The sequence below is a fragment of the Calonectris borealis genome, chromosome 15, assembly GCF_964195595.1.
Source record: "Calonectris borealis chromosome 15, bCalBor7.hap1.2, whole genome shotgun sequence".
Taxonomy (NCBI): Eukaryota; Metazoa; Chordata; class Aves; order Procellariiformes; family Procellariidae; genus Calonectris; species Calonectris borealis.
The window spans coordinates 16,855,435-16,879,247 of NC_134326.1; the positions used below are offsets into that span (position 1 = coordinate 16,855,435).

Consider the following 23,813-nt stretch of genomic DNA (forward strand, 5'->3'; position numbering starts at 1 on the left):
TTATGTGTGGCTTTCTTTCCAGAAGTGATCTATGTAGTAAAGGCATTTTAACATCTCACATGACTCATACAGATGTGATTAAAAGAGGCTCCTTTTTAGTCCTTGGCTGCAAAATCTTCTTGTTGCATATGACATAATAACTATATTATTACACATAGTTACAAATAGTTACTGCATCAATAGCCTCTGAAGTCCTCCAGAGAAGTCAGTGGCAGTTGCAAGTGCAGACCACCTTTAAAAAACATATGTATTGAATATTTTGCTTTGAAAAGTTTTTGTGCATCTTAGAGCTCTGTGGAGGGAGTTCTAGGAGAATCTTTCAGATTTGTTTTCCATGGAGCCTTCTGAGGAAGATGCCTCTCATTTTTAGAGTCTGTTACTTGTCAGAATGACTTTGGTGATTGAAACAGAAGTAAAAGTACACTTTCAAACTCTTCTAATGGCTTATTTTGGGAAAGGTATATCTGAAATAAGATGGGGGTAGCATGGGAGAAAAAAAAAGTCAATCAACTCTGCATATAGCTGGTAGCACTTCCTACCTTCACTAAATCCTCTCCAAGTAATCAGTTAGGCCTGCAGGCTACACCACCAGTGTCTCTTGGAGGGCTTTCAGATGACCTACTACTATGTTTATTCAGATTGACAGTTTTTTCCCCGTTTTTTCTTTCTGAAAGATTTGCTCTCTCTTCCTCATTCTTTGTGGCCTTTATTTAAAAAGGAATTAACAAAGAAGTTCTTACAATCTTTGAAACCCCATTCTTTTTCACTGTAAATAACAAACCGACCGAGTTTGCTTTGAACTGAAACCATTCCTTATCCATTGCTTTCCTTTGGTGTAGGTTCACACAGGTTTCTGTTGTGGAATTGCTCAGGGGTATGAAGTTGCACCTAGAGATATATTAGTGTAAGTGTACTGAGGATTGGTAGGTTGCTCTGTAACTTTGATTCCAAAGCTATGGACAAAGAACTTTAAAAACTGTTGTTAATAAAGAGTAACAAAGGACACATTTTAAGTAAAACTAGCTCTTCCATAAGCGTAATAACCAGTGAAGCATGCTTTTCTGTAGATATGTGTCTAAGAAGTGACTACAAATGCCTATTAAAGCTCTATGTATGGGTAAGTGCATCTGTAAAAGATGAAATGTTTCCTGGACTTTCAGACTTGCACCTTATCTTAGTTGGGATCATATAGAGGCAGGCGCTTCTCTCTCGTCTGATTGACTGCCCATGGTCATGAAAGTTGTAGGAACCTTGCTATTTCTGAGCACTCCAGTTTTCTGGTTGATTTGACGACGTTGGCTAATGGGCTAAAAAGTTATTAGACAAATGCACGCATATACACAGAGCCTTATTTCCTAAGGAAATATTGAAAGTACATGTAGTGTCACTGCATGAGGCCAGACACCTGGAGAAGACAGGGTTGTTTTGGCTTGAGTAAAGACAGCGTAAAATCTATGTGAATGCCCCAGGAGTTGGCCCATGTTTTGTTGTAGGAGGGTGGAGGATCTGCAGGGCCTGCAGCAGGGTCTTCCTCAATTTGACATGGCTGTGTGTCTGGGTGGGCTTGTTTTGATAACATTATGTTGGTAGCAGGTGACTTTCATTTTATCTCAATGCAGGTTGCTAAACTTGAAAGAGAGAAGACTCAAGAAACTAAGCGCATCCGCGAGGTGGAGCAGCGCAAGCAGACCGTGCAGATCACGGAGCTAAAAGCCAAACTCCATGAGGAGAAAATGAAGGAGCTGCAGGCCGTGAGGGAGAACCTCATCAAACAGCACGAGCAGGAGATGACCCGGATGGTGAAAGTCCGAGACAGCGAAATCCAGCGCCTCAAGTCAGCGCTGTGTGCGCTGCGGGATGGGAGCAGTGATAAAGTAAGGACAGCGCTGACTATTGAGGCTCGTGAAGAGGCCAGAAAACAGTTCGACTCCGAGCGCCTTAAGCTTCTGCAGGAAATTACTGAACTGAAGTCTGCCAAAAAGCAGGTAGATGAGGCCCTCAACAATATGATCCAAGCTGATAAGATCAAGGCGGGGGATCTTCGGAGTGAGCATCAGTCCCACCAGGAAGCCATTTCCAAGATCAAATGGGAGAGTGAAAGGGATATTCGCCGCCTGGTCAGTAACCAAAACAGTTCATGTGTTCTCTCACGCTGTTTGCCTCTTGTGCCTCTTAGCTTTTTGTGAATAACGGAACTCTGCAATGCGCCTCCGTTTGCAAAAGTATTAAAAACTTCTCATTGTCATTTCTCAGCAGTAAATAGATCATGGTGAGTCAGCTAGAGCAGCCACTGTGATGGCAGCTAACACCTTAAAGTAGGAGAGTGATTGGCCTAATCCGTAAGGATTTGGCTTGCTGAGATGCTAATTCACGTGCAAGGCGAAGCGTTAGAAAAAGTGTTTGCAACTGCACTTGCAGTTTCTCAGTCTCTCTAGCCCTTGTGATGGTATCCTAAACACATTAAACCATGGCAGGAGGGGAGATGCCTTTTGGTTTGGTCTTGGCATAGCCTTCAGTAATTGCTGTGGAAAATGAACGAAATGAGGCCCACGTTAGCAATGGTGCAAGTTGCCATGTTTCCCCGTCATCCGGGGAGCTGGACCTGCTTGCAACGGTGGAAAATTTGGCTTGAAAACTGGAATTCAAGATTTGACAGTTAAGTAAAAGAAATGGTAATTTAAACTGTCAAGAGTGATTTCCTCCCCACACCCCTCCCCAATTCGAAGACTCTGTACTGGAGGTATATTCTTGTGTTGCCAAAATGCTCAATGATGTAGTACAGACTAGAAGTGGTGGATTCTTCATATCTGCCTTCTGAATTTTGATCCTTCTTGTTACTTTGATCCCCATTTGCAGTTCTGTGTAGCCATGAGGATAAACTACTTTTTTCCTCATCTGAAATTAAGGATCTATTTTCAGGGGTTTAGTATAAAAAGGAACTACAGTAAAATTCAGGATAAAACTGAGACATTTACTAACATTAAGATCAACTCAGGTTCCACATATGTATTGTATGATTTTAGCAACTGATGAAAGGCTTTTTTTGAAGGCTATTTACGCACAGAAGAACCCTGAATAACTCCAGAATTATTTTTATCTGACTTACACAAGTGGTTTCCAAATAGCAAGTAGTGGTATTGCTATCAGAGTGGAGGAAGTTACTTCAGAGTGACATCTAGTTAATGGACATCAGAATCTAGCCTTATTAATTTGAAAAATACTTTGGGGAGGATTTCAGCAAGCCTAGAAAGCTGCAACAACAGAAAGTATCTTTGGCAGCTTCAGGCAAAATTTAGCATAAATATAATTTTTGCTTTCAGGGAATGGTTCGTATCATTCCCAGATAATACTACTTTTATTTTGCCAGAGTGATTTGCAAATTCTGGTTCACCAAATTTCCTTGAGCTCAGTGACGTTAGCAGCTCAGTACCAATTTTCATGGTTGCAAGGCTTGTATGGGCTGATCTTCTTCTAAGTTTTAATCTAAAATTTTCCTCTCAGCCATCATTCTTAAAGTTGCTGTGAGGTGAAATAAGAGTTACTTCTTTTTGTCTTGGATAGTCCTGGGCGATAGGCAGAAATGAAGTAACAATAAAATGAATAGCCTTGAGTTTGCACTCAGCAGAAGATTAATAACATGGCAATCAGCTTTAAGAAATACAGGGTCTGCACAGATCTTCTGTTTGTGAGAATTGGACCATAACCTCTACTGTCTCAGCTAATGTAGCTCCATTTACACGAGCAGGAGCCAGTCTAAACTTTTTTTTGTTTTGTCAGAGCTTATACTTATTTTTCACTAGTATAAATAACTGACCAAAATGCAATGTGAAAGCCTGAACTCTTCATCCAATTACCCGTTAGCACGTCGCACCACGCTCAGTTCCTGGGCTTCGCTCTGTATAAGGCTGGTGAATCTGCTACCGTGCCAATGTATGGTTATGGCTGAAACCTCAAAGTGTATTGTTTTACAAGCCTGGTGCAGTATGATATAGCAAATTTAAATGGTGAACACCACTATTAAGTAAATAATATACTACTAGATTGGAGAAGGCTGAAATGCTGTTGCCTTTACACAGTAATATTGCTCTGGTGTTTCTCTCATTCAGATGGACGAGATCAAGGCTAAAGACAGGATCATATTTTCCTTGGAGAAAGAACTGGAGACACAGACAGGCTATGTGCAGAAGCTGCAGCTGCAGAAGGAAGCTCTGGATGAACAGCTCTTCTTGGTGAAGGAGGCAGAGTGTAACATGAGCAGTCCCAAGAGAGAGATCCCAGGAAGGGCTGGAGATGGTTCGGAGCACTGCAGCAGCCCTGTACGCAGGTTTTACTGGCCCCTGCGAAACAAAAACATGGCTGTGTTTCTCTTGCTTAAATATTTTCTCAGGCCCTAGGAAAACATTCCTACTCTTACTCACTACAGAGAAGTTATGAGCAGATTCTTCAGAGAGAATGCTAGTGGGAGAAAGCTTTCTAAGGCTGTTTCCTCAGTTACTCTATTTATGAATATAAAACAACTTAAATAATTAGTGCACCTTTGAAAGAATCATTCCATGAGCATACCTGGATAGCCTGCATCCTCAAAAACAGATAGAATTGGGAAGATGGGCAGGGAGGGGCAGGGAGAATGCTGGGGGGGTGGAATCCGAGAGGTTCTTAGGAGATCCTCCTCTTTCTCTGTCTTATTCTCCACATATACAGCCCTTGCTGTCATTCACGAAGCATGCAAACTGGAGGTTTGACTAAGTATATGATGTTTACACAACAAATGTGTATCTATACACATATGCAAATGAGGAATAAGAAAGTAAATGCAATTGATACTGAAAGGAATGTCCTTACTTTTTCACCTGATATAGTGGCTCAACAAATAGAAGCAATGTATAGGAAAAGGCAATAAAAATTAGAATCTTTTAGTTTTTTGCTTTTTCTTCCCCATCATAAAAAAAAAAAAAATCAACATCTGTTTGATTGTTTTCTCTTTATTTTTTTAAACAACTGAAAATTTTCAATCTTAAAGTATCCCCCAAACCAGATACTTTCTGCCAAAAAATATATATTTTTGCCAGCATGTTCAATACTGCAAAAACCCATAAATATAATTTGTTGATGATGACAGCTTAAGTTGACTGGTGTGTGGTTTTTGAGGATACTTTTCCCAAGAGTGTGTTTTGAAAAGAATCAGTAACTGTATTATGTTGTTGCCAACAAACAGGACTTGCGCAGAAACCAGAAGAGGATAGCAGAACTGAATGCCACAATCCGGAAGCTGGAAGACAGGAACACGTTGCTCGTTGACGAACGAAATGAACTGGTGTGTGAGCTTTGCACTATCAGACAGAGGAGGTCAGGAGCCATAGGGAAAGGCAAAGAGAGGGGGATCCAAGGGTGATGGCCAGCCATGAATATGCCTTTTCCATCCATCGGGCTAGTCACTCAGGAGGCTGAGGATGATTTTTTTATCCTAGAATTAAACTAATTTCATTGAAGTTATACGAGTACAAAATCACAACGGAAGTTGAGGCAGAGGCTTGTAGGTTTCTACATGAATGCTTATGTTCCCTCCTTGACTTTTTGAGCATACAACAGTGTATGGTGAGACTTATCTTGTAAATGAAATAATGTCTGTAGTCTGGTATTTGACCAGGTTGAGAACAGTTAAGTATCAGATCTAGGGAGAATGGACAACAGTGAATTGATCTCTTTATCTGATTTACTCCTAGGTGGTGATACCTGTGTGTTAAAGTCAGCACCCTGGCTTTTTAACCTCTCCATACTTCTGTGATTAAGGATGAGGGTGGTGAAATTCAACTCTTCTTTTTTTTTTTTTTTTTCTTTTTTTTTTATTCCTGAGCTAGGAGTAAAATGAGCACTCCTTTCATATCAGTTTAGCTGACTTGGATCTCCTTGATGTTCTTAATGTAATATTTGCAAAATAATGACTTATCAAGATTGCAAATTACAAATATGTTCTCTTCAGTCTCTCTTCAGTTCTGAAAAGCTCTCAACCCTCAAATTTCTGTGACACTGAATAGCTTGGAGTCTGATGAGTCAGCTTGATTAGCTGTGGCATGTTGTTAAATATTCAGCCTATTTTTTCACAAGGAAAAAAAAATCATTTTAAAAGGCTTCTAAGCTGTATCTTGCATAATGTGACTACAATGAACACATTTTGTTAAATGTGGCCAGGAGTACTGCTGGAAATACTATACACTTTAAGATACATTCGGACCAGCAACAACTAACTTCATTCTTAGGGTAGGACAAATGGTTGTTTTGCCCATAACTGTGCTGATCAAAGATGTAACCACTTCCTAGCTGCTCCCCCCTTTCCTGTTAGCAGAAGGGATCTTCAGGTACCTGCTAACCTGCTTCAGACAAAATCGTTGGGTTAGTTTAAATAGCCTAGTAAGATAATGTGATGATGTAAACAAATGTGGTTAACTGTCCTTAATAGCTACAGAAAACTCTCTCGGTCCTTTCCCCAGCGGAACTGCAAGGGGCAGGAACCTCCTGGTGATGAACAGTAATACAGAACTGGGACAGTGCCTTTGTTAGGTAGATGATATCTTTCCACAGCCACACACCATCTTCCTTGTCCTCCCTTAAAAAAAGAAATTCTATCTATAAAACACTCAGTATTACTGGATGGAACTAATTTTTCAGTGGAAGAGATCTTGGTTAAAACTCTAATTGTACCAATACTGGAACTTCCAAGCATGCCCTAAGATACCTTCCTATCTTATGGGATTTGTTGTTTAAATGTTATGCGATTTGTTGATTAAAACGAAGTTCATTGTGCATGTGCACGAGTATTTCGCTGTGTGGCATTAAAAACCAGACTTACATTACGTTGTTGTTGCTGTGATCCAGACTGAGTAGGTACCTATGCAAATCTATCTTTGAATGAGAAAATCGGAGGGTTTCTTGCAAATAAAGCACAGGTCATTTCAGACTTTTGTAGGAGCTTTGCAGTTGCCTGACTGTGTGTTGGGTTTCTTCACCTGTATGTCTGAGTTTTCCCATAGATAAAGCCATCTTTCAGAAACAAATATGCAGAATTATGCTTTGAGATTTATAGATAAAGTAAGTTATGGAAACTAAGCATCAGTGCCATTAGATCACTTTGGCATTTTACTGGGACAGTAGTCCAACAGGGAAGTAACAAAAGTACTTCTAACAAAGGAGGGAGAAAAAAGATCTTTTATTTGGATTCTTTACAATTATTAATTGCTATTATCAATCCAGTTGAAGCGTGTCCGAGAAGCTGAGAAACAATGTAAACCTCTTCTGGAAAAGAACAAGTGCCTCACGAAGAGAAATGATGAACTTATGCAGTCTTTGCAGCGCATGGAAGATAAACTCAAAGCAGTCACTAAAGAAAATATAGAAATGGTTGGTACTGAAGAGCAAAATGAGGATTACTGTATGATCTATGTCTGTTATGGTGGCCACATCTGCATAGTGTATGCATGTATATACATAGAGAAAATATGTTGTATATAGTGTAATACTATTGATAAGATATAGCCATGCTTAGGTCTGTATATAATAGACTTACATACTATAACATTGTGTATTATGCATACATGTGCAATATATTTAAGTGAATGCATAATCACAGTCTTTAATACTATCCCAAAAATCAGAATTTTGAGTTTCAATTGTTTTAAAAAAAGAAAAAAATAGTTGTATCATTGAGTCATATCCCACTGTACTATTTTTCATCTGGAACTCAAAAAGGAAGCTGTTAAGAGTGATGTTTGCAGCCAGCATGATGTTCATCTTTAAATATACATATTCTTGTTAGAGCTGATGATCGCAAAGTGAAGTTCTGGTCTGCCTCTGAGCACATACAGTATTTCCATAAAACATAGGCACGGTAGATGGATATGGGAAACACATATTAGGGCCATATGAAGCGGGGTCAAAGCAGTTATGTCTGTAGATCCTCCAAATGGAATTGCCCTGAGTATCAGTCAGAATCCAGGCCCTACACATGCACTGATGTTGCTTTGGCATTGATAAAAAAAAAGGAGGTGGAAGTTCTGGGTTGCCAGGTGTAAGCTGGCAGGCTGAGACGACTTCCCCTGCTAAGTGTGTGTTTGTGTGTCTTGTCTCTGGCTTCCAGTAGCCACTGTCCTCACCTTGAGCAGGCTGACTGTTCTGCAGCTTTCCTGCCAATTAGGATGAGACGGTGAGATTCACTTTCTTGTCTTATAGAAAAAAGGCTTTAGTGTTACAAGGTTAATCCACTTTAAGACTCTGCAATTCACCCATGCCCAGAAGACAGAAACTTATTGCAGGTGTCACGGGTCAGAATTCTTCCTCCACAGCTGTGGTAGTACAGAACACAGCCCCTTGGGCTCTCCCACAGCAAAGAGAAGGGACTTGGGAATCTGCATGCATTAGGCATCAGTGGGCAGCACTACTGGTGCATGTATGTGCAGACAGCACATATGTTCTAACTTAACTCCCTGACATCTGCTCTTTACAGTATAGATGCCCAAATTATGGAAGTTAGCAAGCTGTGAGTGGCTAGAGTAATTATCACGGGCTGTAGCCATCTCTTCTCCCACATAAGCTCAGGAGCAGGCAGGACGTGGACTTCTAGTTAAAATAGATCTGGTACCACATTTTTTGCCTTTCTTCTTCCTCTGACTGGATGCATGTCTTTCACGTGACTACAGCATGTCTATTTACTCACTGTATATGGCCATATGATGGGTATTAGTAAGGGCATGGGGTCATGGGAGTAGATACTATTTGCGTACCCACTGGTGGTGGTGGGGTTCAACTATATTTGCCACATGTTGGGGCATCTTGATGCATGGCAAAGGAGGAGATTACCTTTAAGGGCTGCTGTAGAGGCTATATTGCCACACAGTAAGTAAATAGATAAAGCTTTGTTGTTCTGGTTGAAGAACTCGGCCTTGCTGTGCTGCATAATTGTTAAGAAGTGCTGGTGGGTATTAATAAAGTTATAAAAATAGTGTAGCTGAAGCATATATAAAGGGCTGTACAGCTTAAATGCAAGATAATGTCTATTTTTTAACCGAAAGGTGGTCTTTTTGTCTTTTAATTGCTGGATCTTATTTTATGTGTTTCTTCTTCTTACCACAGAGAGAAAAAATGACATCACATCCTCCTCTAAAGAAATTAAGATCTCTCAATGACCTGGATCAAGCTAATGAGGAACAAGAAACTGAATTCTTAAAGCTTCAGGTCATAGAACAACAGAACATAATTGATGAGTTAACAAGGGTATGTCCAGAACACCAGGAAATTAGGAATGATTCCTGTGAACAGTTCACCACTGATAGTATTTCTTCTTATAACTAGAGGTCTGAGAGTTAATATCTTATCTTACCTGCAAATTTTGTAGATGTAGGTGTGCGTGGGTGCAGTTTAACTGAATTTCTGGTGGGGCATCGGCCCCTACAACTCAAAAAGTATAACTCTTGTGTGTGAATTGAGCTCTAGAAATGAATGCAGACTAAGAACCATGGAGCTTGGGAAGATACATACATGTTCACAAGGCGGGGCTGCGCCAAACTGTTTTACCATTATAACTAAGCTACCGTTAAAAAGTTCCTTTAACAAGAGGTAGGCACACAGTGTGATATCACGTGCTGGAAAAGCGTGTGCAGCTGGACTGTCATTTAATACTGACAGTCCCTTTTTCAGCTGACTTTGCATTATGATGTTGAGGGGAAGGAGAAAGAGACTCCAAAACAGGCTGTTGCCTCTTCTAAGACGTCATTGCTAGGAGTGGTGAGATCAACACTACCATCATTTAATGACTTTGAGACAGAGGCAGCCTCTCATACAAAGCCCAAACCAGTCCCTCTGCAACAGGCTTCCCAGTGATTTTAACAGGGAATCCATCAGCGCCTGTCGTTTGACAGCCTGTCGAGGCAACTGCACAACAAGTGTGGTTTTTTTTTTTTTCAAATATCCCATCTTCCTTCTTCAAGTGGTTTTCAGGTAGCACATGTACAGATTTGGATATGAATCCTCCCTTCCACCTGGAATCAGATTCCTGTTTGAATGTATGAACAGAGAGTCGGTGGAAGCCCAGTGATTTATTTCCTCTGTAGATTTGGCCTTCTACAGCTGAAAACAAGAGAAGAGAGAATAACTTTTTAATCTTATTTTCCAGGACAGGGAGAAACTCATTCGTCGCAGAAAGCATAAAAGGAGCTCAAAGCCCATTAAGGTAAGAGGAAGAATTGTTTTCAGCTTATAAAAATACTAGCAGGCTCTGTATTAGCAATCCGGTTAAAGAGAGCTTTGTGGATTATAACAATCTGCTTTAGTGATTGGGTTTATAAACACCTTAGTTACTTTGGGAGAGCTTTTTAATCCCACTTTGAAATTCAGTTAAGTTTACGTATCTATTTTATTTTGAGCAAAACGGGGCTTTTCCCCCCCTCTCTGAAATAGTAATAATCTTCCTTCCGTCTGGTTTCTATAAATACTGGTCTCAAGGTCTATTATGCTGAGATATATTTACATTTCCAGAGACCTTCCCATCTATCTTCTGCTATCTATTTTTCACAGCGTATATGGGCTAAACCAAAATCCTCATGCATCTTTGTTCTTCAAGTGGAAGTTTCTGCCTGAGAAATTGAGTGTCATTTTCTCCTGCTCAGTTCCACAGGCCTTTGGCTACCCCTTGTATTACCCTGAATTGGGTTGAGTCCAAAGCGGGTATAATTTAGAACAATTTTAGAGCTGAGTAGTCAGTAGTGGTTCAAATAGCTCCTTTATCAACTAGATGTGAAGAATGACTTTGCAACAGCCACATCCCACCTCCAGAAAGCAGAAATACTGCATAGGAAACAGAGCTTAGTTGCTCTTTGTCCTCCAAGGACATCCCCTAATACTTCAGCCATGTTCTGTGAAAGTAATGCAACGCTCTCCTACACACAGGGAGAATTTCAGACCAGTAAATCCTAGATGTGTCATCACATTGTTTCTATATGGGTTTTGAAGCAATACACAGCAGACGTAACTGCAAGACAAGGACTAAAAAGTATTTTCATCGGTCAACTTTATTTCTAAGCCAGAAATTGTAACATGGGAGAATATGGCTATTGTCTTCGCTTGCAAAAATAATGAACAAAAAAAGATATTATATGCAAAAGGTTATTGGCATCTTTGGTACATGTTTCTTGTGTGATTCAGATTCCAGGTTTAGGAGGTTGTAACCTGTCAGCAAAAGTGAAAAATGTTGCAAGGCAGAAGTGCATCTTAAATGCTCGTTGATCAGTTTGTCTGCAGAATTATTCATAAGCCAAGTATTTAAATGCTTAAATCTGTACCCTGAAACCACCTGCAGGGTCAAACATCTATACCTTCATAGGACGACTCACAGGTTTTCATTTGATTTAATTCCGTTTCTGAAATTGGGGATAGTGAGGTGTCAGACATACAACCAAACTGTGTAATGTGAGCAATCTCTTACAACATATGACAGTTACTATAGCACTGGAAAGCTGTGTGAGAGAAAAGTTTCTTCATGCTAGTTTTATATTAGCGTAGATTTCACTCACTTACTCCAACAGCAATATCAGTGAGAGAAGCACTGAGATATTAAAAATATCAGCAGTGTCCATGAGAGAAGAAGGAGGGTTCCCTGTTCTGCACACATTTCCAGCTCTTCCTGGTGTTATCTTTGCATGCCAGTCTTGATAGATGTCTTCTGAACAGCTTTGGGGTTAACAAACAATTCTCCTGCTTTCCTGCAAGGGCAGAGATTTTTCTTTTAGCATGTTGCTGCTTCCATTATGTTTTCCAAGTTTTAGACTGAGCCAGATCCTCAGCTTAGAAAAATTAATCAGCAAACTCATTTTCCACCAGCACAAGACCTGATCTTCAATATGGTTCCCTTTGGGTTTGTTTGGAGATAGTAGAGAGTAGAGCAGGGGTAGCCCATTGCTCTTTTTTCATGTCTTGCCTTTTTTAAGTAACTAGCAATGTGATTTTGAACTAACCTTTCCCCCCCCATCAGAAACTCATGCTACCTGTTTTCAGGAGGATTCAGAAATCATGTTTTCCCTTCTTTAGAGACATGTGGTGGATACAGTTTTTGGGTACGATGATGATTCCATGGACTCTGAAACATCCTCTGTGGCCTCATACAGAACAGACAGAACACCAGCAACCCCAGATGATGATCTGGATGAGGTAAGATCTGACTCTTTCCATAGGCAAGGACAGGTTTTCAAGAGACTTTGACTTCCAAAACAAGTGGCCAGGCTCTCAAAAACACTTAGGTTTTTATAGTGCATATTGAGTGATAAGTTCTTCATTAAGTTTGGCCTCAATTTTGGTTACTGATACACTGAAATGCTGAGAGGTTCTTTCAAAATCTAGTCCATAGAGTCTACACCTATGACTTCATTGCAATCTGAGATGATTTTTTTCCTCTCCCCCTTCAAGAAAATAATACCTATCACATTTCTTTTAGCTTAAAGACATATAAATGCTGTATAAATTCCACATTATTATTACTTCATATCACAGCAAGCTCACCAAAAAAGCCATTTGAATGAAGACCTGTAAACCAACTATTGTGCTTAACAAATCACACTTGCATTCTTTGCTTTGGCAGCGCTCTGCTGTCTGGTGCTTAGACATGTCCTTTCTCATCCTTCAGGGATTAGCAGCAGAAGAATCAGAGCTGCGGTTTCGACAGCTGACAAAGGAGTACCAGGCCCTGCAGAGAGCGTATGCACTACTGCAGGAGCAGACAGGAGGCATCATAGATGCCGAAAGAGAAGCCAAGGTCAGTATTTGTTTGAGGGTAAAAGCATTTCATTGCAATCAGGACAGACAAACCCCTCAAAGTGACATACAAGGGAATGGAGTTACACGCAACATCCATACAACTCGGAGATGTCCGTTTCACTCATTTGCTGAGTACATTTAAAGAGAGTGACAATTAGGAATGTACACAATCACACAGTTTACAGGGGGCTGTCTTCCACCTGAACCTGAAAACCCTGCAGTTAGGCAGGCATGCCAAAGCAGGCAATTCTGCAGTTTGGCACAGAATCACAAGGGTTTTCTCATCTTTTGCCCAGATGTGAAGGGGTTGGGGTTTAAAGGTAAATGGAGGCCTGTGGGTTTTCACAAAGGCGCACATTGCACCAACTTTAGGAATATTCACCTGAATGTTTCTAACAGAGAAATGCAAATTACATTCAAATTTGAATGTGATGCAGACTACAGTAAACCTTCCAAGACTAAAAATGTTGTCCCTCTAATAAAATTATAGAATCATTCAGGCTGGAAGGGACCTCAGGCAGTCTGCAGCCCAAACTCAAAGCAATGTCAGCCGTGAGATCGCACCAGGTTGTTTAGCACGTTGTTGAGTCAGCTCTTGAAGATGCCCCAGGCAGTTATAATTGCTTCTTTCCACTACCTTTTGCTGCTCTCATCTCCTAAGCGCTTTTCTTCAATTCAGGAACTGCCCTTTACTAGGGTCTTTGAGCAAAGCGTGTCACCCTGAATACCTGAGCTTGTGTTTCGCTACTCTCATGCAATACATGGTAATAACAGGCTTGGGTGGGGAGAGGGGGCTGATCTACCTTGTGTCATCTGTATGCCAATCTGAGGGGTGGCACAAAACATCACTGAGCCAGAACCTTTGAAACGTTTACTCACTCAGTGGAAGCAACAGCATAAACCCTGACTCTGCTGTGTTTGGTTTCCTTTTAATACCAATCACATTGCTGTTTGTGTTACTGTTTAATGCTGTGCCTGACTTCAACAGGCTCAGGAGCAGCTCCAAGCTGAAGTCCAGAGATATAAAGCCAAAATAGAAGATCTGGAGAAAACTTTGGCACAGAAAGGGCAGGTAAGCACTTCTTGTGTATTGTTTTTTCCTATTTTGGATCTTACCTGCTCTTCTTACAAAATACTTAGCACAATTTCAGTATAGACTTCCATGAGATGTAATGTTGCTGTTCAGTAAACAGGCAGGTCTAGCGAGTTCAGAAGCCTTGCCACAGCTTGGAAGACTAATATGTTGTTATTCTGTAAATGACAGTTCATTCCTGTAGGATTTTAAAGCCTGAATATTGTGGCTCCAATTTTCAATAGATGTGCCCAATCTCATGGAGTTAGATTATTCTGTAATAGTACTGCTTCATCCAACAGGACTCGCACTGGGTGGAAGACAAACAGCTTTTCATTAAGAGGAACCAAGAGCTTTTAGACAAGGTATGTTCCCAAGTTTTGTGTGTTCACTCTGAAGGGTAATCTGGATCCTGCAATACGCTTTTTGGACATGCAGTCTGGTGCTTATAGGTAGCATAGAATAATATGGACAGGATAACATATGGAAAGACAAGCCCTCTCCAGCTCTGCTTAGGCGCTGTTGTTGCTGGCAGTTGTGATGCACCAGCTCTGCTGGTAAGCTCCAGCCTGAGAGCTGGAAGCTCTATTCATCATTCTGGCTCCGAGGCGCAGACCTTTCTGTTCCAGTAACATTGCACTGAAGAGTCTGCTGCTGCTGCTGCTGCACTGGCAGGATGTTTGAGCTTAGCTTCTGGGTGTGAAACAGCAGTAGAAATGCAATCACCCTCTAACAATAGGACCCCTTCATACTCCTAGTCCCTGTGTGCTCTGTAAATTATTAAGGGCTTAAAGTCATCCCTAGGTCCAGTGGAACTTGCACTGCTCAGTCCCTTGGTACATTTAGGAATATCATCTGTTTGTGTGTGTGTGTGTATATATATTCGTATGTATGTATATATTTTTAATCATGGAATATAAGGATACGAAGGACATTGTTTGCATATTACCAACAGTAACAGCAGTGGCCATACATATGACTGCCATCAGCAAGAGGCCGTAACTCCCCGCACCAGGTCTCCTGCCGTCTCTCACCTCCCCAGATGAGGTTTCTTAGCCTGTGTTTCTCCCCTTCCATAAACACACCTAATAAGTCTCCAGCCCTGTGCCATCCTTCCCCATCCAGGCAAACTGACCTATGGGGGTTCATTTGACCTCAGCCTTACCACGCTCCCTAGCTGTCCTTGTCTGGGCCCTACTCAGACAACCTGACTGCAAAATACATGTCCTGGCACTGGCTGGAGACTTGCAGAAGAGAGCAGGCTGAGGAGCTAGTGGTGGAGTTGTCCACAACAAGCAAGCTATAGACAGTTGGCCAACGGGTGTTATTTAAGTCTATCTGCTGACAGAACTACTCATGTGGGGATGCTTGCCGTGCCGTTCACACAAGCGCTTGCACGGGGTGGGATGGCTGCTCAGGTAACTGCCTCCACCAAGACAGCTCTCCCTGCGTGCCATCTGTGCTTCATGTACTACACGCTGGGAATCTCTGATCTAGCCCAAGCTCTTCTCCAAGGCAGGTGCAGCTGTTTCCTGATAGACATTTATCCAACCTGTTCCCAGAGTCCTCCAATAATGATGTCTCCACATCCCTCCCACATCCCTCCCTGTGCTTTACCATGAGAGCAGCAGTGTGTTTAATAGCTAAAGCAGACTAATCTAGTAGCTAACCTGACACCTCTAAAGAGTTAACTTCCCCGCTGATCTTCACTGGGATTGGATTCTTTTAGGAAAACATCCAGCCTAAGCATTTTATGATGTTTAGGAAGGTGATGAGCAGAAGTTCACCTGTAAAGACTCACTGAGGTAAAACAGCGAGTAGTGAATCGTCTCGAGAGTTTGGATTTTGCACTGCCTATGCTACCTCAACTACTACTCACCAAATATTCAATGTTTCTTGTAACCATCGCACAGATCCTGAATTTACATATTTCTATTAGATAGAGAAACTGGAAGCAGAAAACAACCGTCTGCAACAGGAGCTGCAGGATGCTCGAGACCAGAATGAGCTGCTGGAGTTCCGCAACCTTGAGCTGGAGGTGATGGATGGGCTCATTACAGTAGAGCTGGTAGCAAATTAAACTAGTGCACTTGCACTGGACACCAACTTTAATCAAGTGTTTACACAAGCATTGTAGTGATATAACATAGTAACAAATCAGGCCCAGCATTTTTAATTGTGAGCTGAAATATATCCTGGAAATGGTAAGCTCCATACTTGACTGGTTCACTTCTCTCTAAGCTAGGTGCCCAGTGTGCGTAGATAAGCTTAGCTGATTAATGTCAGCATGGCTCCTAGGTACCACACCTGCAGATATGGTTTTTCTAGTACTTTGGAGCAGTCTGTTGTCAACATGCTTTGTTCTTATTGTTGGCCTGGAGTCTACTAAAATCAACAGAAATTAATTACATTTAAATTAACCAAATAAGCAAGGCTTAAACCCCATCCTCATGTACTTTGCTCAGGGCTGCATCCTGGTTCACAGCTAAGATCTCTCCTGAGAGTAGGCATCCAGGTTTTTTGGGGGTTTGTTTTGGTTTTTTTTCATGAACCTGAGCAGGTCTTGGAGGAGAAAGAAATGTTGAGCGTACTTTTATCTTTAATAGCTGAAGAGTAGAGTGTTCCTCTAAGAAGTCAGAGACGCAGGTACAGTTCCCTCTTCAGGGTCTTCAAAGCCCTATTTCCCCCTATGAAAATCTTACGCTGATCTATAAATTATTCTGGCTTTGTTCTTTTCCCCTCTTTCAGCAAGGGTGATGAGACAAGAGTTCAAGTTTCATTGAGAGTGCTGCTGTGGGGAGAAGTGCACCTCTCTAGCCCTGTGCTTGAAGGACTGGAACTGTTTGAAGTTTAATTCAGCAATGATCGATGAAATTGCATAAGCAGTTGTAAGAGAAAGTATCAGACCCAGGGCTATTGCCTTCCAGTACCGTACCTGTGGGGGTAAGAGGGTTGTACCTTGTCCCCTCTGACCCAGCGAACCTTGAGTTCTTTCCTCTGTGGGGACTCGGCTGTGAGGGGAGAGGGGGGCTGTCCCACCCAAACCAATCTGTACCGGGCGATGAGAGCGCTCCTCATTGCAGAGGAGAAACGTGCACGTCGGCTCCTGCAGCACAGGGAGCTGGAGCCAGGCCTGCGACAGCCCCCAGGGCACTGCGGCTCTGCCGGGGACATCTGCGGATCCCCGGGGCCGCTGGTGCGGGCTGGGCTGTGCTCGGGGATGGCGGTGCCGGTGCTGCCGCCCTGCTGTGAGCACCGGAGGACGGCTAGGGTACAGAGCCCCGGTGCCCCAGGAACACAGGCTCCCTGGGCAAGGGTTTGCAACGGCTTCCGTGCTGTTGATTCCTGAGGCACGTTTAGATTTAATCTTTCTGTACCTCAGCTTCCTGCCACTGTGCTGGGGATGAGAGACATTTTATACAGGTGAATGTGGTCTTGCAGTGCCTGGCCTGGAGTTGTCCTGGTTTGTGTCTGGAGGCTGTAGGCCCTAGCACAATGAATAGCGACATATCTGCCTGCTTGCAAGCGCTGTCACTTTTGCAGGCACTGGACACGTTCCCTGTTGAGCAGCTCTCCTCATGACCTGCGTTAGGTAAGAAGGTCCCTCAGGCGACACTGGGGACTGATGGAGGAGCTCCAGAAGCCTCTGCAGGCGGCCAGAGGACTGGGTCGGACCTCGATCTCCCTCTTCCCAGACTGCCCCTCCTTACAAATTCTCGTCATGAGCTCCAACCGACAAAAACTTCCACCTGGTCTTTCCTCCAGTATAAGCTGGTTTATTTCTCAGTTGTTCTTTTCAGTTGCTGTCCAAGGCCTTATCTACTTGCCATTCAGAGCTTGTAGGTAACGCAGAGCCTTTCCTGGCTCTCATGCATCAGCGCTGCGACAGATTTGTCCCTTATTATAGAACCTTCCCACAGTTTTACCTGACAGCTGTGTTTCCATAGACATGGAACTGGACTGATCAAGTGAATTACATGTTCATAAACCAAAAATGTATTTGAAAGTGAAATTTGATCTTCACTTCTGTGCTTGCCCAAATACCTGAAAGGGATGAGAAATAACATCTTCAAATTTTTATTTTTGTCTTTGGTCCTTTAAAACTGGACAAATATTTGTAGATTTTATGCAATGAAGGTGTATAAATAGCTAAGCTGATCAACTTTTTTGAATTTATTACTTTCCACAGATATTGGAATATACAACATACCGGGATGAGCAAATGTGTAATCTGAGTATCCTAGTAGTCTTAAGTCAAATACCTGTTTCTAAAAGGAGTATTTACAACAATATATAGTTGTTCAACACTTCATTAAGCAAATCGCTTGAGTCTTAGCCAGGTGACAGCCTTTCCACAGACAATTTGCAAATTTATCTCGCAAATAAATAATGTCCTGTAAAATACTTAGCTTGGACTTGGGATCCTATCCCACTTGGCACACTGTTTTTCGGACTAGGTCTAAATGTTTCTTTTTCAACTTGTAAAATGAAGAGCTTGGCTCTGCAAAGCATGATATAAACAGTAGCTATGGCATTTAATGAGTTCTGTGTGCATTTCCTTCATTCTAATATGTTCTCTGGTGTCTTTTCAATTTATTTTCAGGAAAGAGAGAGACGGTCCCCACCATTTAATCTCCAGATTCACCCATTCTCAGATGGTGTGAGTGCTCTACAGATCTACTGCATGAAGGAAGGGGTTAAGGTAGGTCAGTTTTATAAGGCAGCACTTCTAACTACAGGAGTGGTGGATGCTCCCCATGTAACCTAACCCATTACATTCATCTCTGCTATAATAACTCCACTAAACTTTAAGCATTTAAACTCAGCCTAATGTAAGAGTATGTGATGACTGACGCAATTGAATTGGGCTCATAATTTTCACCATAATGATAAAACCTGGCTCAAAAGCAACTGAAATAATTTGTGATGCATTTCCATGGGATAAAACAAAATGGTTGATTTCAACATGGTTCATAGGAGAGACGAATATTGCAGCCGTGATAAAATGTGCATGCCATGCCTTTACCTTATTCTCTTTTTGCAGGATGTCAGCATCCCAGACCTCATAAAGCAGTTAGACATCCTAGGTGATAATGGGGTAAGTTAAAGTGGGAGATATTTTCCCTTTACAAGTTGCGTTTTGTACAGTAGAGTAAGTGAAATCTCTAATTACCATGACTATTTTCTAAGATACTTGTTAAATTATGTAATATCAGAATAATTCATTTAAGGAATATTTATTTCTGTAAGTTAAGGATTTGTGAGATTTCAATAGTCAGAGAACTAGTTAAGAAGTAGCATCTTTAACATCTGGTTTAGCAGACTGGGAAGAATGTCCAAAGGCCACTGATATTTGGAACTGGGCCTGACTGCACTCCAGTCATTCAAGAAAGCACATGAATTAGTTTGGCAGTCTGAGCCAACCACATCTTCATCAGGACTAGGATTCCTCTGCAAACAGTTTCATAAATAGGCAAGAATCATCAAATCTCCTGTGGCTTTCTAAGTGGGCATTGCTGCCCACTTCAGTCATCCATGTAAAAGAGATCATCCTGTATCTCTGGCCAACATTAGATATGTTTTAAGAAAGTGTATAACAAATAAAAATGAAGGATCATGATTGTCTATTCACGTGCTGGTGTAAATCGGCATTATTTTTACCAAAGCTTTAACGGAAATTCAGCTTTGTAAAACTAGCATGAAGATAGACAAATGGGTCTAATTTTAGTTTACATTTCTCATAAGATGCAATGGAATGAAAACATATAGTTAGTCCATATCATGCAGAAAGGCAAAAGCAGTGTTCTTTTTAATATGTTAACAGACTCTGAATGTTTCGATGGGAATAGGATACCCAATACTACAGGGATCCCCTGAAAACTGTAGACCTAGTCTGTAGCCTGGATTATCTTTATTCATGCAGGAAACTGCTGCCAGTTTTCTTCTTCCCTCTCTTTCACTTCACAGAATTTAAGAAATGAAGAACAAGTGGCCATAATTCAGGCTTCCACTGTATTGTCCTTGGCAGAAAAGGTAAATTGTGTCCTTGCTTTTCTCATGTGTTATCTAAGGCCTCACCTAACACTGGAAATTTTCTGCTCTGTTGTCGTTGTCAATATTGTCAAACTTTCTAGTGTAGGAAGTGATTCCCCAGATAAAGTAAACTGTGCCAGCATAGTCCCAAACACCTTGCTAAAGCAGCAAAAATATCAAACTCAACTGGCCCAAGCTGTGAAGTCAAAACAACTGCAAATACAAAAAGAATGTCAAATGAAACTTGCAATTGTAAACTGAATGAGAAACCATCAGACATTTAAGTCATAATTAGTTATAGCGTAGGATTTCTAGTCCTGAGACTTCCAAAGCTTCTGAAAGGAACTGTATGCAAAATTTCCACTGAAAGTATGTGTCTAAGTTCCTTGTTTTTGAAATTAAGAAGAAAGTGAGGGTTGGTTAAAATTGCTTTCTGTGGCTCAAATGCAGCACACAATTTTGTCAACATGACAGCTTCCAAGGATTCTACTCAACAATTCCTCCTCTGCAAAGAGAATTGCCATCTCCCCAGCTAAGCTATTTTTGAGATGCTAGAGCCCCATCAGGGGCCCTTATCCATGGGATGAAATGGGTTCCCTGTCCATCCAAGGCAGTGTGCTTTTCCATCTTCCAGTGATCGTCTTGCTTATCCTCTGTCAAGTGCTACCTTACAGACATTGCAGCTGCCCCTGTCACAGGAGAACAGCCTGATGGGCTCAGAATTAGCAGTAGGTTACTAAAAATAGATTAACAAGATGCTGTAGATGTCCCACTTGCCACTGCCTAGAAAACACAGCAGGTTAGAGCTCTCATTGTCTTCCCTCCAGTGGATCCAGCAGATTGAGGGAGCTGAAGCTGCTCTGCATCAGAAGATGATGGAACTGGAAAGTGATATGGTAAGCAAACTTTCCTTAATACATATTTTAGGGGCAAGACACTGAGTGTGTCACATTTACTTGGTGTGCCAAAAGATAACTAAAAAGGTCTTTTGGCAAATTAAGTATGCAGGCTTTCTCTGATTATTGGTGAATTCATAAAATTTTTTCTAGTCTGGTTCACATGCAAGAGCAGAATAACATAGAAACAGAAATAGTGAAGGTTTGAAAACTTTCTCTTTCCATGAGGATGACTGTTTATTAGTAAGTACAGAGGGGGGCTCAAAGGTTGCTCAGTGATTTTCAGAGATGTAAAGACATTCTTTGTCTTATAAGATTCACAGTCTAAATATCAGCTGTCGTATCACATTTTATTCAATACCAGTATGTGGGAAGCTAATGAATTACCACGCTGTTTTCTTTCATTACACTTTAAGCCCATACCATCCTAAAGGCAAAACATTCACGGCTGAGCTGAAGTTGCTATAGCACCAGTAAAGTTAGCACCTTACCCTATTCTTATTCTAGTTAGTGGAAGTAACCCACAAGATGAACAAGCACAACTACAAGAGTTGGATAGCTGTTCCTGTGGTATGTCTGTACTTAATTAATTCAGCTTAAGGTAGGCTGAGAAGTTAAAGCACAGCAGCTTCCCCCAAATAATGTGAATGTGAATATACCTGTTTAGTTCCTGTTTAGTTTATTGCACCTTCACGCTTCTTCCAAAATAAGAGAAGGCACAAAAGGAGTTGTCCATGATGCCAGAGGAGGTATCTTTAGAAAAATCACACAGAAACCCCTAAATTACACTACTGAAATGCCAAGCAATACCACTGAAGTCAACAAAGAGATGATGGATTTAGATCCATGTAGATCAAATGTAATAGCAATCCACAGCTATTTTCCTTTCCTTCTTTTCTAGCTGAGTCAGATATTAATAACTCTGCAGAATGTCAGTTGAAGACTAGTCCTGCCTGAGTCAGATATCTGTAGTTGATTTAATAAAAATTCCCAAAATATTTTGAGTAACTAATTCATTTTTCTGTCCAAATGATCCTTCATTGTAGGAGCAATTTTGCAAAATAAAAGGTTATTTGGAGGAAGAATTAGACTACAGGAAGCAAGCTCTTGACCAAGCATATATGGTATGTACAAAGGAAATTCTACACGTATTGGCCAGCACTGTGACAGGACACAGACTCCTGTTGGATCAGGAAGAGAGGTTTTTGCTTTTTTCTTAGCCTCCTTTTTTATTTGGTTTTTTTTTTTCCCATTCTTCTAATGCACTACCATGAAATCTGCATAGCTTCAACACGACACAAAAAGGCAGATCTCCTGAAGTCTGGAACTCTTTTGTCAGTTAAAGGCAGATACTGCTCATTAATGTCGGCTTGTCCAACTGGAGTCAGTGCAACCAACTCAGATCTGGAATGTTGGCCGGTTTGCACATGTCATAGCAAGAAGACAATATGCCACAAAAAGCAAGAGTTCCCACTATAAACACTGCTATATCAAATTCTGATACATAAGTCTGATAACTGGCTGTGCAAGTTCATCATGTTTGGTTTGTTAATGAGAATGCTCATTGATTAGCAGGATTAAGAGCAAAGTAGTCTGACGGTGACCTTCAATCTTTCCTCTTTTGTTTTTTAGCACAATGGGTCAAAATTTTAGAATTGGTGAAATATTCATCTTTATGCTTATATAATAGGTATGAAAATTCTATCCAACTCTAATTATCTCTGTAACTGCTTTAAAAAAAAGTCAAAGTGAGGGATTTCAGGGAAAATTAATATTGAAATATTTTAAAAATAAAAATTCATATCCTTTTGTCAAAACACTGAACCATTTTATGAGTTCTGTTTTTCACATTTTTGCACACTTGAGCACAGGGACCACCTCTCATGCAGGCGCCTGAATCTGCCACCAACCCCCCAGTTCCCACTGTGTTTTAAACAATGTTTCATCTCTAATTGGCTTTTGGTATTGCATCAACCAGAGGATCCAGGAGCTTGAAGCCACCTTGTACAATGCTTTGCAGCAAGAAACGGTGATAAAGTTTGGAGAACTACTCACTGAAAAACAGCAGGAAGAGCTGAGGACAGCAGTAGAAAAGCTAAGACGTCAGATGCTGAGGAAAAGCAGAGAATATGATTGCCAGATTCTTCAGGAGAGGATGGAGCTGCTCCAGCAGGCTCATCAGGTAAGAAAAAGGAACGACGCACATGCATATCTGCTCAGCTTTGCTATATAAGAATGTAAGCTGAGGTAAAATTTAGGCATGAGGGAGCCTGGCATCTAGTTTTTTGAGTTGTTTCATACTTTGTGTCTTTACTGTGTACACAAACACATGTGATATTAGCTTGTGGAGGATTGTTTTGGCATACTTATGAGTCCTAAAATTCCAAACCAAAGTTTTCATCCAGAATTCTGTCTGCATGAATCTAGCTTTATAATAAAAAATGGTCATCCCTAGTTATTGGACTGGGCAAAGAAGAACTGTATGAATGCTTCTGGCTTGTGTTACACAGGAGAACTATTTGTTTTTCCAGACACTTCTGCTTTGTCCCCCCCAAAGTGGGCAGTTGTTACGTTTCACTGCTGAGATACAGTACTACATTTCACGTTCAAAGACCAGTATTTGCTGCTCTGCACCTGTGAGGTCCCAGAGCAAAATGGCAAACAGTCACAGCATGCCGATTCATGTGAAAGCTGCACAATGAAACAAAACTTATTCGAATGTTTATGGGAATAAGAGAGAAAGCATATGCCCAGTGGTTAGGGTTTCTTGTTCACAGGAAGACTTAGTTTTCACAGTCCTGCCTGATCCTGAGTTGGAGACTCGAGACTAGGTCCATCCTTACTTCTTACCAGGCCTTTGCAGTGTGAGGAGCTTCTTGATTTCAGCCATGACCGCTGCCCTGATTAACACTGCCACACCAGTTCTGGTTCTTTGAACAACTCTTAGCCAGCCTCAGCTGCGGATGGCGTTGGGAAAGGCTGAGAGGCAAGGAAAGGAAGAGGTAGTGTTTGAAAGC

The 23,813-nt window shown here is 41.3% G+C and overlaps 1 protein-coding gene across 1 annotated transcript in view; it reads left to right on the forward strand.

Moving 5' to 3' along the window:
* The window catches only part of JAKMIP2 (janus kinase and microtubule interacting protein 2), a 63,666-nt gene that overhangs the window by 31,115 nt on the left and 8,738 nt on the right, over positions 1-23,813 (forward strand). Inside the window, exons 3-19 of the mRNA XM_075164431.1 lie at positions 1,620-2,117; positions 4,107-4,316; positions 5,216-5,314; positions 7,249-7,395; positions 9,124-9,264; positions 10,163-10,219; positions 12,073-12,192; positions 12,665-12,793; positions 13,784-13,867; positions 14,170-14,232; positions 15,807-15,905; positions 18,471-18,569; positions 18,912-18,965; positions 19,835-19,900; positions 20,728-20,796; positions 21,843-21,920; positions 22,775-22,978. Of these exons, the coding sequence (XP_075020532.1) occupies positions 1,620-2,117; positions 4,107-4,316; positions 5,216-5,314; positions 7,249-7,395; positions 9,124-9,264; positions 10,163-10,219; positions 12,073-12,192; positions 12,665-12,793; positions 13,784-13,867; positions 14,170-14,232; positions 15,807-15,905; positions 18,471-18,569; positions 18,912-18,965; positions 19,835-19,900; positions 20,728-20,796; positions 21,843-21,920; positions 22,775-22,978 (2,217 nt within the window). The remainder of the gene's footprint in view (positions 1-1,619; positions 2,118-4,106; positions 4,317-5,215; positions 5,315-7,248; positions 7,396-9,123; positions 9,265-10,162; positions 10,220-12,072; positions 12,193-12,664; positions 12,794-13,783; positions 13,868-14,169; positions 14,233-15,806; positions 15,906-18,470; positions 18,570-18,911; positions 18,966-19,834; positions 19,901-20,727; positions 20,797-21,842; positions 21,921-22,774; positions 22,979-23,813) is intronic.